At 48.4% G+C, this 16,991-nt stretch overlaps 1 protein-coding gene across 2 annotated transcripts in view; it reads right to left on the bottom strand.

Moving 5' to 3' along the window:
• Positions 1 to 16,991, bottom strand: part of LOC128703695 (ankyrin repeat domain-containing protein 29-like) — a 48,665-nt gene that overhangs the window by 13,337 nt on the left and 18,337 nt on the right. For both annotated transcript variants that reach the window (XM_070101176.1, XM_070101177.1), the window contains exons 8-9: positions 16,624 to 16,722; positions 12,323 to 12,421 (exon numbers count right to left, since the gene is read on the bottom strand). In XM_070101176.1, coding sequence (XP_069957277.1) covers positions 12,323 to 12,421; positions 16,624 to 16,722 — 198 coding nt within the window. The remainder of the gene's footprint in view (positions 1 to 12,322; positions 12,422 to 16,623; positions 16,723 to 16,991) is intronic.

Below are 16,991 nucleotides of genomic sequence, written 5' to 3'. Positions count from 1 at the left end.
GTAGGACCAGTGTGCTAACCATGGTAGGACCAGTGTGCTAACCATGGTAGGACCAGTGTGCTAACCATGGTAGGACCAGTGTGCTAACCATGGTAGGACCAGTGTGCTAACCATGGTAGGACCAGTGTGCTAACCATGGTAGGACCAGTGTGCTAACCATGGTAGGACCAGTGTGCTAACCATGGTAGGACCAGTGTGCTAACCATGGTAGGACCAGTGTGCTAACCATGGTAGGACCAGTGTGCTAACCATGGTAGGACCAGTGTGCTAACCATGGTAGGACCAGTGTGCTAACCATGGTAGGACCAGTGTGCTAACCATGGTAGGACCAGTGTGCTAACCATGGTAGGACCAGTGTGCTAACCATGGTAGGACCAGTGTGCTAACCATGGTAGGACCAGTGTGCTAACCATGGTAGGACCAGTGTGCTAACCATGGTAGGACCAGTGTGCTAACCATGGTAGAACCAGTGTGCTAACCATGGTAGGACCAGTGTGCTAACCTAACCAGTGTGCTAACCATGGTAGGACCAGTGTGCTAACCATGGTAGGACCAGTGTGCTAACCATGGTAGGACCAGTGTGCTAACCATGGTAGGACCAGTGTGCTAACCATGGTAGGACCAGTGTGCTAACCATGGTAGGACCAGTGTGCTAACCATGGTAGGACCAGTGTGCTAACCATGGTAGGACCAGTGTGCTAACCATGGTAGGACCAGTGTGCTAACCATGGTAGGACCAGTGTGCTAACCATGGTAGGACCAGTGTGCTAACCATGGTAGAACCAGTGTGCTAACCATGGTAGAACCAGTGTGCTAACCATGGTAGGACCAGTGTGCTAACCATGGTAGGACAAGTGTGCTAACCATGGTAGAACCAGTGTGCTAACCATGGTAGAACCAGTGTGCTAACCATGGTAGAACAAGTGTGCTAACCATGGTAGAACCAGTGTGCTAACCATGGTAGAACAAGTGTGCTAACCATGGTAGGACCAGTGTGCTAACCATGGTAGGACCAGTGTGCTAACCATGGTAGGACCAGTGTGCTAACCATGGTAGAACCAGTGTGCTAACCATGGTAGAACCAGTGTGCTAACCATGGTAGGACAAGTGTGCTAACCATGGTAGGACAAGTGTGCTAACCATGGTAGAACCAGTGTGCTAACCATGGTAGAACCAGTGTGCTAACCATGGTAGAACAAGTGTGCTAACCATGGTAGGACAAGTGTGCTAACCATGGTAGGACCAGTGTGCTAACCATGGTAGGACAAGTGTGCTAACCATGGTAGGACAAGTGTGCTAACCATGGTAGAACCAGTGTGCTAACCATGGTAGAACCAGTGTGCTAACCATGGTAGGACAAGTGTGCTAACCATGGTAGGACCAGTGTGCTAACCATGGTAGAACCAGTGTGCTAACCATGGTAGAACCAGTGTGCTAACCATGGTAGGACAAGTGTGCTAACCATGGTAGGACAAGTGTGCTAACCATGGTAGAACCAGTGTGCTAACCATGGTAGAACCAGTGTGCTAACCATGGTAGAACAAGTGTGCTAACCATGGTAGAACCAGTGTGCTAACCATGGTAGAACCAGTGTGCTAACCATGGTAGGACCAGTGTGCTAACCATGGTAGGACCAGTGTGCTAACCATGGTAGGACAAGTGTGCTAACCATGGTAGGACCAGTGTGCTAACCATGGTAGAACCAGTGTGCTAACCATGGTAGGACAAGTGTGCTAACCATGGTAGGACCAGTGTGCTAACCATGGTAGAACCAGTGTGCTAACCATGGTAGAACCAGTGTGCTAACCATGGTAGGACAAGTGTGCTAACCATGGTAGGACAAGTGTGCTAACCATGGTAGAACCAGTGTGCTAACCATGGTAGAACCAGTTTGCTAACCATGGTAGGACAAGTGTGCTAACCATGGTTGGACAAGTGTGCTAACCATGGTAGGACCAGTGTGCTAACCATGGTAGGACCAGTGTGCTAACCATGGTAGAACCAGTGTGCTAACCATGGTAGGACAAGTGTGCTAACCATGGTAGGACCAGTGTGCTAACCATGGTAGGACCAGTGTGCTAACCATGGTAGAACCAGTGTGCTAACCATGGTAGGACCAGTGTGCTAACCATGGTAGGACCAGTGTGCTAACCATGGTAGGACCAGTGTGCTAACCATGGTAGAACCAGTGTGCTAACCATGGTAGAACCAGTGTGCTAACCATGGTAGGACCAGTGTGCTAACCATGGTAGGACCAGTGTGCTAACCATGGTAGAACCAGTGTGCTAACCATGGTAGAACCAGTGTGCTAACCATGGTAGGACCAGTGTGCTAACCATGGTAGGACCAGTGTGCTAACCATGGTAGGACCAGTGTGCTAACCATGGTAGAACCAGTGTGCTAACCATGGTAGAACCAGTGTGCTAACCATGGTAGAACCAGTGTGCTAACCATGGTAGAACCAGTGTGCTAACCATGGTAGAACCAGTGTGCTAACCATGGTAGGACCAGTGTGCTAACCATGGTAGGACCAGTGTGCTAACCATGGTAGGACCAGTGTGCTAACCATGGTAGGACCAGTGTGCTAACCATGGTAGAACCAGTGTGCTAACCATGGTAGAACCAGTGTGCTAACCATGGTAGAACCAGTGTGCTAACCATGGTAGAACCAGTGTGCTAACCATGGTAGGACCAGTGTGCTAACCATGGTAGGACCAGTGTGCTAACCATGGTAGGACCAGTGTGCTAACCATGGTAGGACCAGTGTGCTAACCATGGTAGAACCAGTGTGCTAACCATGGTAGGACCAGTGTGCTAACCATGGTAGGACCAGTGTGCTAACCATGGTAGAACCAGTGTGCTAACCATGGTAGAACCAGTGTGCTAACCATGGTAGAACCAGTGTGCTAACCATGGTAGGACCAGTGTGCTAACCATGGTAGGACCAGTGTGCTAACCATGGTAGGACCAGTGTGCTAACCATGGTAGGACCAGTGTGCTAACCATGGTAGGACCAGTGTGCTAACCATGGTAGAACCAGTGTGCTAACCATGGTAGGACCAGTGTGCTAACCATGGTAGGACCAGTGTGCTAACCATGGTAGGACCAGTGTGCTAACCATGGTAGGACCAGTGTGCTAACCATGGTAGGACCAGTGTGCTAACCATGGTAGGACCAGTGTGCTAACCATGGTAGGACCAGTGTGCTAACCATGGTAGGACCAGTGTGCTAACCATGGTAGGACCAGTGTGCTAACCATGGTAGGACCAGTGTGCTAACCATGGTAGGACCAGTGTGCTAACCATGGTAGGACCAGTGTGCTAACCATGGTAGGACCAGTGTGCTAACCATGGTAGGACCAGTGTGCTAACCATGGTAGGACCAGTGTGCTAACCATGGTAGGACCAGTGTGCTAACCATGGTAGGACCAGTGTGCTAACCATGGTAGGACCAGTGTGCTAACCATGGTAGGACCAGTGTGCTAACCATGGTAGGACCAGTGTGCTAACCATGGTAGGACCAGTGTGCTAACCATGGTAGGACCAGTGTGCTAACCATGGTAGGACCAGTGTGCTAACCATGGTAGGACCAGTGTGCTAACCATGGTAGGACCAGTGTGCTAACCATGGTAGGACCAGTGTGCTAACCATGGTAGGACCAGTGTGCTAACCATGGTAGGACCAGTGTGCTAACCATGGTAGGACCAGTGTGCTAACCATGGTAGGACCAGTGTGCTAACCATGGTAGGACCAGTGTGCTAACCTTGGTAACCAGTGTGCTAACCATGGTAGACCAGTGTGCTAACCATGGTAGGACCAGTGTGCTAACCATGGTAGGACCAGTGTGCTAACCATGGTAGGACCAGTGTGCTAACCATGGTAGAACCAGTGTGCTAACCATGGTAGAACCAGTGTGCTAACCATGGTAGAACCAGTGTGCTAACCATGGTAGGACAAGTGTGCTAGCCATGGTAGAACCAGTGTGCTAACCATGGTAGGACAAGTGTGCTAGCCATGGTAGAACCAGTGTGCTAACCATGGTAGGACCAGTGTGCTAACCATGGTAGAACCAGTGTGCTAACCATGGTAGGACAAGTGTGCTAACCATGGTAGAACCAGTGTGCTAACCAGTGTGCTAACCATGGTAGAACCAGTGTGCTAACCATGGTAGAACCAGTGTGCTAACCATGGTAGAACCAGTGTGCTAACCATGGTAGGACAAGTGTGCTAGCCATGGTAGGACCAGTGTGCTAACCATGGTAGAACCAGTGTGCTAACCATGGTAGAACCAGTGTGCTAACCATGGTAGGACAAGTGTGCTAACCATGGTAGAACCAGTGTGCTAACCATGGTAGGACAAGTGTGCTAACCATGGTAGAACCAGTGTGCTAACCATGGTAGGACCAGTGTGCTAACCATGGTAGAACCAGTGTGCTAACCATGGTAGAACAAGTGTGCTAACCATGGTAGAACCAGTGTGCTAACCAGTGTGCTAACCATGGTAGAACCAGTGTGCTAACCATGGTAGGACCAGTGTGCTAACCATGGTAGAACCAGTGTGCTAACCCAGTGTGCTAACCATGGTAGAACCAGTGTGCTAACCATGGTAGAACCAGTGTGCTAACCATGGTAGCTAACCAGTGTGCTAACCATGGTAGAACCAGTGTGCTAACCATGGTAGGACAAGTGTGCTAACCATGGTAGAACCAGTGTGCTAACCATGGTAGAACCAGTGTGCTAACCATGGTAGAACCAGTGTGCTAACCATGGTAGAACCAGTGTGCTAACCATGGTAGAACCAGTGTGCTAACCATGGTAGAACCAGTGTGCTAACCATGGTAGAACCAGTGTGCTAACCATGGTAGGACAAGTGTGCTAACCATGGTAGAACCAGTGTGCTAACCATGGTAGGACCAGTGTGCTAACCATGGTAGAACCAGTGTGCTAACCATGGTAGGACAAGTGTGCTAACCATGGTAGAACCAGTGTGCTAACCATGGTAGGACAAGTGTGCTAACCATGGTAGAACCAGTGTGCTAACCATGGTAGGACCAGTGTGCTAACCATGGTAGTACAAGTGTGCTAACCATGGTAGTAGGACCAGTGTGCTAACCATGGTAGAACCAGTGTGCTAACCATGGTAACCATGGTAGGACCAGTGTGCTAACCATGGTAGAACCAGTGTGCTAACCATGGTAGAACCAGTGTGCTAACCATGGTAGGACCAGTGTGCTAACCATGGTAGAACCAGTGTGCTAACCATGGTAGAACAAGTGTGCTAACCATGGTAGTGTGCTAACCCAGTGTGCTAACCATGGTAGAACCAGTGTGCTAACCATGGTAGAACCAGTGTGCTAACCATGGTAGAACCAGTGTGCTAACCATGGTAGAACCAGTGTGCTAACCATGGTAGTGTGCTAACCAGTGTGCTAACCATGGTAGCTAACCAAGTGTGCTAACCATGGTAGAACCAGTGTGCTAACCATGGTAGAACCAGTGTGCTAACCATGGTAGAACCAGTGTGCTAACCATGGTAGAACAAGTGTGCTAACCATGGTAGAACCAGTGTGCTAACCCAGTGTGCTAACCATGGTAGAACCAGTGTGCTAACCATGGTAGTGTGCTAACCATGGTAGAACCAGTGTGCTAACCATGGTAGAACCAGTGTGCTAACCCAGTGTGCTAACCATGGTATGGTAGAACCAGTGTGCTAACCATGGTAGAACAAGTGTGCTAACCATGGTAGGACAGTGTGCTAACCATGGTAGGACCAGTGTGCTAACCATGGTAGTGCTAACCAAGTGTGCTAACCATGGTAGAACCAGTGTGCTAACCATGGTAGAACCAAGTGTGCTAACCATGGTAGAACCAGTGTGCTAACCATGGTAGAACCAGTGTGCTAACCATGGTAGTGTGCTAACCATGGTAGAACCAGTGTGCTAACCCAGTGTGCTAACCATGGTAGGACCAGTGTGCTAACCATGGTAGTGTGCTAACCATGGTAGAACCAGTGTGCTAACCATGGTAGGACAAGTGTGCTAACCATGGTAGAACCAGTGTGCTAACCAGTGTGCTAACCATGGTAGAACCAGTGTGCTAACAAGTGTGCTAACCATGGTAACCAGTGTGCTAGTGTGCTAGCCATGGAACCAGTGTGCTAACCATGGTAGAACAAGTGTGCTAACCATGGTAACCAGTGTGCTAACCATGGTAGAACCAGTGTGCTAACCAGTGTGCTAACCATGGTAGGACCAGTGTGCTAACCATGGTAGAACAAGTGTGCTAACCATGGTAGTGTGCTAACCAGTGTGCTAACCATGGTAGCTAACCAGTGTGCTAACCATGGTAGAACCAGTGTGCTAACCATGGTAGAACCAGTGTGCTAACCATGGTAGAACAGTGTGCTAACCATGGTAGTGTGCTAACCAGTGTGCTAACCATGGTAGGACCAGTGTGCTAACCATGGTAGAACCAGTGTGCTAACCATGGTAGAACAAGTGTGCTAACCATGGTAGAACCAGTGTGCTAACCATGGTAGAACAAGTGTGCTAACCATGGTAGAACCAGTGTGCTAGCCATGGTAGAACCAGTGTGCTAACCATGGTAGAACCAGTGTGCTAACCATGGTAGAACAAGTGTGCTAACCATGGTAGAACCAGTGTGCTAACCATGGTAGAACAAGTGTGCTAACCATGGTAGAACCAGTGTGCTAACCATGGTAGAACAAGTGTGCTAACCATGGTAGGACCAGTGTGCTAACCATGGTAGGACAAGTGTGCTAACCATGGTAGAACCAGTGTGCTAACCATGGTAGAACAAGTGTGCTAACCATGGTAGAACCAGTGTGCTAACCATGGTAGAACAAGTGTGCTAACCATGGTAGGACCAGTGTGCTAACCATGGTAGGACAAGTGTGCTAACCATGGTAGGACCAGTGTGCTAACCATGGTAGGACCAGTGTGCTTACCATGGTAGGACAAGTGTGCTAGCCATGGTAGAACCAGTGTGCTAACCATGGTAGAACAAGTGTGCTAACCATGGTAGGACCAGTGTGCTAACCATGGTAGGACCAGTGTGCTAACCATGGTAGGACCAGTGTGCTAACCATGGTAGGACAAGTGTGCTAGCCATGGTAGAACCAGTGTGCTAACCATGGTAGAACAAGTGTGCTAACCATGGTAGGACCAGTGTGCTAACCATGGTAGGACCAGTGTGCTAACCATGGTAGGACCAGTGTGCTAACCATGGTAGGACCAGTGTGCTAACCATGGTAGGACCAGTGTGCTAACCATGGTAGGACCAGTGTGCTAACCATGGTAGGACCAGTGTGCTAACCATGGTAGGACCAGTGTGCTAACCATGGTAGGACCAGTGTGCTAACCATGGTAGAACCAGTGTGCTAACCATGGTAGAACCAGTGTGCTAACCATGGTAGAAACAGTGTGCTAACCATGGTAGGACCAGTGTGCTAACCATGGTAGAACCAGTGTGCTAACCATGGTAGAACCAGTGTGCTAACCATGGTAGAAACAGTGTGCTAACCATGGTAGGACCAGTGTGCTAACCATGGTAGGACCAGTGTGCTAACCATGGTAGAACCAGTGTGCTAACCATGGTAGGACCAGTGTGCTAACCATGGTAGAACCAGTGTGCTAACCATGATAGAACCAGTGTGCTAACCATGGTAGAACCAGTGTGCTAACCATGGTAGAACCAGTGTGCTAACCATGGTAGAACCAGTGTGCTAACCATGGTAGGACAAGTGTGCTAACCATGGTAGAACCAGTGTACTAACCATGGTAGGACCAGTGTGCTAACCATGGTAGAACCAGTGTGCTAACCATGGTAGGACAAGTGTGCTAACCATGGTAGAACCAGTGTGCTAGCCATGGTAGGACAAGTGTGCTAACCATGGTAGGACCAGTGTGCTAGCCATGGTAGAACCAGTGTGCTAACCATGGTAGGACAAGTGTGCTAACCATGGTAGGACCAGTGTGCTAGCCATGGTAGAACCAGTGCACTAACCATGGTAGGACCAGTGTGCTAGCCATGGTAGAACCAGTGTGCTAACCATGGTAGGACCAGTGTGCTAACCATGGTAGGACAAGTGTGCTAACCATGGTAGGACAAGTGTGCTAACCATGGTAGGACAAGTGTGCTAACCATGGTAGGACAAGTGTGCTAACCATGGTAGGACAAGTGTACTAACCATGGTAGGACAAGTGTGCTAACCATGGTAGGACAAGTGTGCTAACCATGGTAGGACAAGTGTGCTAACCATGGTAGGACCAGTGTGCTACCCATGGTAGGACCAGTGTGCTAGCCATGGTAGGACCAGTGTGCTAACCATGGTAGGACCAGTGTGCTAACCATGGTAGAACCAGTGTGCTAACCATGGTAGAACCAGTGTGCTAACCATGGTAGAACCAGTGTGCTAACCATGGTAGAACCAGTGTGCTAACCATGGTAGGACCAGTGTGCTAACCATGGTAGAACCAGTGTGCTAACCATGGTAGGACCAGTGTGCTAACCATGGTAGAACCAGTGTGCTAACCATGGTAGAACCAGTGTGCTAACCATGGTAGGACCAGTGTGCTAACCATGGTAGGACAAGTGTGCTAACCATGGTAGGACCAGTGTGCTAACCATGGTAGGACCAGTGTGCTAACCATGGTAGAACCAGTGTGCTAACCATGGTAGGACCAGTGTGCTAATCATGGTAGGACCAGTGTGCTAACCACGGTAGGACCAGTGTGCTAACCACGGTAGGACCAGTGTGCTACCCATGGTAGGACCAGTGTGCTAATCATGGTAGGACCAGTGTGCTAACCATGGTAGGACCAGTGTGCTACCCATGGTAGGACCAGTGTGCTAACCATGGTAGGACCAGTGTGCTAACCATGGTGGAACCAGTGTGCTAACCATGGTAGGACCAGTGCGCTAACCATGGTAAGACCAGTGCATTAACCATGGTAGGATCAGTGCGCTAACCATGTAGGACCAGTGCATTAACCATGATAGGATCAGTGCGCTAACCATGGCAGGACCAGTGCACTAACCATGGTAGGACCAGTGTGCTAACCATGGTAGGACCAGTGTGCTAACCATGGTAGGACCAGTGTGCTAACCATGGTAGGACCAGTGTGCTAACCATAGTAGGACCAGTGTGCTAACCATGGTAGGACCAGTGCACTAACCATGGTAGGACCAGTGTGCTAACCATGGTAGGACCAGTGTGCTAACCATGGTAGAACCAGTGTGCTAACCATGGTAGGACCAGTGCACTAACCATGGTAGGACCAGTGTGCTAACCATGGCAGGACCAGTGCACTAACCATGGTAGGACCAGTGTGCTAACCATAGGACCAGTGTGCTAACCATGGTAGAACCAGTGTGCTAACCATGGTAGGACCAGTGTGCTAATTGTAGGACCAGTGTGCTAACCATGGTAGGACCAGTGTGCTAACCATGGTGGGACCAGTGTGCTAACCATGGTAGGATCAGTGTGCTAACCATGGTAGGACCAGTGTGCTAACCATAGGACCAGTGTGCTAACCATGGTAGAACCAGTGTGCTAACCATGGTAGGACCAGTGCGCTAACCATGGTAAGACCAGTGCATTAACCATGGTAGGATCAGTGCGCTAACCATGTAGGACCAGTGCATTAACCATGATAGGATCAGTGTGCTAACCATGATAGGACCAGTGTGCTAACCATGGTAGGACCAGTGCGCTAACCATGGTAAGACCAGTGCATTAACCATGGTAGGATCAGTGCGCTAACCATGTAGGACCAGTGCATTAACCATGATAGGATCAGTGCGCTAACCATGGCAGGACCAGTGCACTAACCATGGTAGGACCAGTGTGCTAACCATGGTAGGATCAGTGTGCTAACCATGGTAGGACCAGTGCGCTAACCATGGTAGGACCAGTGCGCTAACCATGGTAGGATCAGTGCGCTAACAATGGCAGGACCAGTGTGCTAACCATGGTAGGACCAGTGTGCTAACCATAGTAGGATCAGTGTGCTAACCATGGTAGGACCAGTGTGCTAACCATGGTAGGACCAGTGTGCTAACTATAGTAGGACCAGTGTGCTAACCATGGTAGGACCAGTGTGCTAACCATGGTAGAACCAGTGTGCTAACCATGGTAGGACCAGTGTGCTAATCATGGTAGGACCAGTGTGCTAACCATGGTAGGACCAGTGTGCTAACCATGGCAGGAGTAGTGCACTAACCATGATAGGACCAGTGTGCTAACCATGGTAGGACCAGTGCACTAACCATGGTAGGACCAGTGCATTAACCATGGTAGGATCAGTGCGCTAACCATGTAGGACCAGTGCATTAACCATGATAGGATCATTGCGCTAACCATGGCAGGACCAGTGCACTAACCATGGTAGGACCAGTGTGCTAACCATGGTAGGACCAGTGTGCTAACCATGGTAGGACCAGTGTGCTAACCATGGTAGGACCAGTGTGCTAACCATGGTGGGACCAGTGTGCTAACCATGGTAGGACCAGTGTGCTACCCATGGTAGGACCAGTGTGCTACCCATGGTAGGACCAGTGTGCTACCCATGGTAGGACCAGTGCACTAACCATGGTAGGACCAGTGCACTAACGATGGCAGGACCAGTGCACTAACGATGGCAGGACCAGTGCACTAACCATGGTAGAACCAGTGTGCTAACCATGGTAGGACCAGTGTGCTAACCATGGTAGGACCAGTGTGCTAACCATGGCAGGACCAGTGCACTAACCATGGTAGGACCAGTGTGCTAACCATAGTAGGGCCAGTGTGCTAACCATGGTAGAACCAGTGTGCTAACCATGGTAGGACCTATGTGCTAATTGTAGGACCAGTGTGCTAACCATGGTAGGACCAGTGTGCTAACCATGGTAGGACCAGTGTGCTAACCATGGTAGGACCAGTGTGCTAACCATGGTTGGACCAGTGTGCTAACCATGGTAGGACCAGTGTGCTATCCATGGTAGGACCAGTGTGCTACCCATGGTAGGACCAGTGTGCTAACCATGGTAGGACCAGTGCACTAACCATGGTAGGACCAGTGCACTAACCATGGCAGGACCAGTGCACTAACCATGGTAGGACCAGTGTGCTAACCATGGTAGAACCAGTGTGCTAACCATGGTAGGACCAGTGTGCTAACCATGGTAGGACCAGTGTGCTAACCATGGCAGGACCAGTGCACTAACTATGGTAGGACCAGTGTGCTAACCAAAGTAGGACCAGTGTGCTAACCATGGTAGAACCAGTGTGCTAACCATGGTAGAACCAGTGTGCTAACCATGGTAGGACCAGTGTGCTAATTGTAGGACCAGTGTGCTAACCATGGTAGGACCAGTGTGCTAACCATGGTAGGACCAGTGTGCTAACCATGGTAGAACCAGTGTGCTAACCATGGTAGGACCAGTGTGCTAATTGTAGGACCAGTGTGCTAACCATGGCAGGACTAGTGCACTAACCATGATAGGACCAGTGTGCTAACCATGGTAGGACCAGTGCACTAACCATGGTCCTACCATGGTAGAACCAGTGTGCTAACCATGGTAGGACCAGTGTGCTAATTGTAGGACCAGTGTGCTAACCATGGCAGGACTAGTGCCCTAACCATGATAGGACCAGTGTGCTAACCATGGTAGGACCAGTGCGCTAACCATGGTAGGGCCAGTGCACTAACCATGGTAGGACCAGTGCATTAACCATGGTAGGATCAGTGCGCTAACCATGTAGGACCAGTGCATTAACCATGATAGGATCAGTGTGCTAACCATGGCAGGACCAGTGCACTAACCATGGTAGGATCAGTGCGCTAACCATGGCAGGACCAGTGTGCTAACCATGGTAGGACCAGTGTGCTAACCATGGTAGGACCAGTGTGCTAACCATGGTAGGACCAGTGTGCTAACCATGGTAGGACCAGTGTGCTAACCATGGTAGGACCAGTGTGCTAACCATGGTAGGACCAGTGTGCTAACCATGGTAGGACCAGTGCACTAACCATGGTAGGACCAGTGTGCTAACCATGGTAGGACCAGTGTGCTAACCATAGTAGGACCAGTGGACTAAATTGGAGATGCCTTCCCTTATCAGAGGCTGTATGACCAATGCAAAAATTATAATCATGCAGAGCGCTAAACCCGTAGGGATTATACAGCGCCTGTAGAGGGATGTGGAAGGTAGCTTAATTCAGGGAACTGGAGCACAAATCCAATTCCCTAGATCAAGAACCCCTCACCAGCGTCAAGGTACCTCCCTTGAGGGGATCATACGAAAAAAAAAGAAATACCGTTCATATTTTGGAGATTAACGTTGGCACCAGCACTGATTAAGGTATCTACGATATCTGGAAAATTGTAGTAGACCGCCTTATGGAGAACCGTATAATCTGGAAAAAGAAATGATAGTAGCAAAGGTGTGGATATTTTTATAATTTTCGAGAAGTTTAGTGTGTAAAAATTGAATAATTGTGTTCATAATATTTAGTGTTGGTGTGACTTGGAAAAAGTTTGAAGTCTCAAGAGAACCAACAGACCGGTGAGAGCAACGTAAAATGGCGCAATAGTAACCTATGAAGTGGAGAGAGGTATCGAATTTAATCGGGTGTAATCATCGCCGACGAAGAGTGTATCGGCAGTAACTGGGGACTGTGAAATGAGTGAATGTCATAGGTATGTGGAAGTGTTCAGAACTATAGTAATTCAGGTAGAATGGAGCTGATGAAGAAGGTAATACTGGACGCGGTGTTCGGACATTTGTTCGTCTGCATCAACAATCCCGCCCCCTGGAATGTGGTATCAACTCATCAGTTAGGTAAAATATTGGCCAATATACAGTATATCTGCCTGCTAAGGAGGCGTTATGGCAACCCAGATAGTAATTTGGTAAGTATACATTTATGCACACTTAATATTCTCTCTTATGAATAAATGTAATAAATCGTGGACCCTTGTAGGTTTAGCTCTTCTTTTTGATTATAACAAATCGTTGATCAACAATTTTTTCATAATGTCAAGTCAGTAACTAAGTTGTACAGTCCACAACCTAATTTACCAGCGTGACTGGTTTAATTTTTATAATAATTCTGGAACTATATGTTCCAAATTTTAAGGTCCAGATTGTATGAATGAGGGAAGATGAGCTGGTGGGCATGGAAGGTGAGGTGGTGGGTATGGAAGATGAGCTGGTGGGCATGGAAGGTGAGGTGATGGGTATGGAAGGTGAGCTGGTGGGCATAAAAGGTGGGCTGGTGGGCATGGAAGGTGGGCTGGTGGGCATGGAAGGTGGGCTGGTGGGCATGGAAGGTGAGCTGGTGGGCATGGAAAGTGAGCTGGTGGGCATGGAAGGTGAGCTGGTGGGCATGGAAGGTGAGCTGGTGGGCATGGAAAGTGAGCTGGTGGGCATGGAAGGTGAGCTGGTGGGCATGGAAAGTGAGCTGGTGGGCATGGAAGGTGAGCTGGTGGGCATGGAAGGTGGGCTGGTGGGCATGGAAGGTGAGCTGGTGGGCATGGAAAGTGAGCTGGTGGGCATGGAAGGTGAGCTGGTGGGCATGGAAGGTGAGCTGGTGGGCATGGAAGGACAGTTATACCCCACCACTGTTACTAAAGTCCCACTGGACTCTGAGGTGCAACTAATATAGCAGTAATTACAGTGTTTGTTTTAGTTGTATTAATTCAGTAGTGTTCCTCTAACCCTCATCTTTGTTATGCACCCCATACCCATGGTGTGGGCGGTAGTCAAGAGATTACAGTGGTACACTATAGGTCCAGGGACAGGGCCCCGAAGTTTTGATAGCTGAACAAATTACATAGGTAATGAACTCCAGATCTGGTCACAGTGATGACCAAGTTACAAAGGTAATGGATCATCCATACTTCTATACATGGTCACAATCATGAACAAATTACAAAGTAATGAGCCATTCACACGTCCACACCCGGTCACAACTGTAATGAGTTATTAGTGCAAATATTAATTGGGACACACACACACACACACACACACACACATACACATACCAACAACAATATGAAAATGACATAGCAGCGAAAGCCAAATCTGACCCGAAGCTGTTGTACAGCCACATCAGGAGAAAAACATCAGTCAAGAACCAGGTAATCAGGCTAAGGAAGGAAGGAGGAGAGATAATAAACGACCGAGAAGTATGTGAGGAACTCAACATGAGACTCATGGAAGTGTTCACAGAGGAGACAGAAGGGATTCCAGAAAGACGGAGAGGTGGGGTGCACCACCAAGTGTTGGACACAATACATATAACCGAGGAAGAAGTGAAGAGGCTGCTGAGCGAGCTAGACACCTCAAAGGCAATGGGGTAGAATAACATCTCTCCATGGGTCCTGAGAGAGGGAGCAGAGGTGCTATGTGTACTCCTAATAACAATATTCAATACATCTATCGAAACATGGAGATTACCTGAGGTATGGAAGACAGCTAATGTAGTCCCAATTTTTAAAAAAGGAGACAGACATGAAGCACTAAACTATAGACCAGTGTCACTGATGTATAGTACGCAAAGTCATGGAATACATTATCAGAAGAGTGGTGGAACATCTAGAAAGAAAGCTTATCAACAACAGCCAACATGGCTTCAGGGACGGGAAATCCTGTGTCACAAACCTACTGGAGTTCTTTGACAGGGTGACAGCAGTAAGACAAGAGAGAGAGGGGTGGGTAGATTGCATATTCTTGGACTGTAAGAAGACATTTGACACAGTTCCACACAAGAGACTAGTGCAAAAACTGGAGTACCAGGCAGGGATAACAGGGAAGGCACTACAATGGATCAGGGAATACCTGTCAGGAAGACAGCAGCGAGTCATGGTACGCAGCGAGGTGTCAGAGTGGGCGCCTGTGACGAATGGGGTTCCACAGGGGTCTGTACTAGGACCGGTGCTGTTTCTGGTATTTGTGAACATGACGGAAGGAATAGACCCTGAAATGTTCCTGTTTGCAGATGATGTGAAGTTGATGAAACGAATTCAATCGGACGAGGACCAGGCAGAACTACAAAGGGATCTGGACAGGTTGCAGGCCTGGTCCAGCAATTGACTCCTGGAGCTCAACCCCACCAAGTGCAAAGTCATGAAGATTGGGGAAGGGTAAAGAAGACCGCAGACGGAGTACAGTGTAGGGGGGCCAGAGACTACAAACCTCACTCAAGGAAAAAGATCTTGGGGTGAGTATAACACCAGGCACATCTCCTGAAGCGCACATCAACCAAATAACTGCTGCAGCATATGGGCGCCTAGCAAACCTCAGAACAGCATTCCGACATCTTAATAAGGAATCATTCAGGACCCTGTACACCGTGTACGTTAGGCCCATATTGGAGTATGCGGCACCAGTTTGGAACCCACACCTAGCCAAGCACGTAAAGAAACTAGAGAAAGTGCAAAGGTTTGCAACAAGACTAGTCCCAGAGCTCAGGGGTATGTCCTACTAGGAGAGGTTAAGGGAAATCGACCTGACGACACTGGAGGACAGGAGAGATAGGGGGGACATGATAACGACATAAAATACTGAGAGGAATTGACAAGGTGGACAGAGACAGAATGTTCCAGAGATTGGACACAGTAACAAGGGGTCACAGTTGGAAGTTGAAGACACAGATGAATCACAGAGATGTTAGGAAGTATTTCTTCAGCCACAGAGTAGTCAGGAACAGTTTGGGAAGCGATGTAGTGGAGGCAGGATCCATTCATAGCTTTAAGCAGAAGTATGATAAAGCTCATGGTGCTGGGAGAGTGACCCAGTAGCGACCAATGAAGAGGCGGGGCCAGGAGCTATGAATCGACCCCTGCAACCACAACTAGGTGAGTACGGGCACACAGGGTTAGAATATCGCAGAGGTAGCTGGCATTTTCTCCGGGCATTATTATTATTATTATTATTATCATTATCATCATCATAACTAAGCGCTAAACCGACAAGGTCCTTCTCTCTGGACGGCTGTGGGTGAGGCGGTGACTCGAACCCCTCCAACGGTCGTGTATCATCCTTATTTGAAATCCTACTGGTTTAGCGCTTCCCTCTTGATTACAATAACATCGTCATTTGAAAGAGACACAGTGTATCGCACTCAGCCACTCGGGTACTAAATTTCCGAAGAATGAGGGACTTGTGCAGCATTTTGAAATCTTCACTGAGGAAACGTTTCGCCAGTCAGTGCCTTCTTCAGTCCAGTACAGAGAAGAACAGTGGAAGTTAACGAGGTAATCAGTCCCTCAGCCTGGAGTAAATGTGTACATTCCATAAATGGACTGTACACAAGAGGCATTGAGTGCTAAGGGCTTGGACATCCAACAGATGACTTAATAGGAGGAATTAATACAGCACGTGAATAGAACTTTCATAAAACAGAAATTTTAGGAAACAAGATTAAAGGCATGAGAAGCAGACAGGAGACAAGAGGGAGATAATTCACAACACATTTACCCCATTCGTCAAAGATACATTAACCTTTTTTTTTTTTCAACAGTAAAACACAATGAATGATTCTCACGGGTTTAGCGCTTCAACGGCTACAGCAAATAAGAAAAACAAAAATAAAAAAAATAAAGTATTACCGACCGTCTTTCTCCTGTATGTTGGGGTCAGCGCCATTCTTCAGCAGTATGTTGACTATGTCGTAGTGACCCCAGTATGTTGCAGAATGTAGCGGCGTTACTCCTGAAAGTAGTCATAATTATATAAATAAAACAATATAATCTCATGCCGAAGGAGACTCGAAACTACGAACCTTGGGAAAAAATACGCTCGCAGTACTATGTACACCACCCTACACTGAAGTTACCAGTAGAGTCTTACACTCAGAGGAGTTACCAATAGAATCTTACACTCATAGAAGTTACCAATAGAATCTTACACTCATAGAAGTTACCAATAATCTTACACTCATAGAAGTTACCAGGAGAGTCTTACACTCATAGAAGTTACCA

This window comes from Cherax quadricarinatus, chromosome 76, assembly GCF_038502225.1.
Source record: "Cherax quadricarinatus isolate ZL_2023a chromosome 76, ASM3850222v1, whole genome shotgun sequence".
NCBI lineage: Eukaryota > Metazoa > Arthropoda > Malacostraca > Decapoda > Parastacidae > Cherax > Cherax quadricarinatus.
Note: the sequence above shows the minus strand (reverse complement) of the source record. Positions and strands in the feature narration are given on the sequence as shown.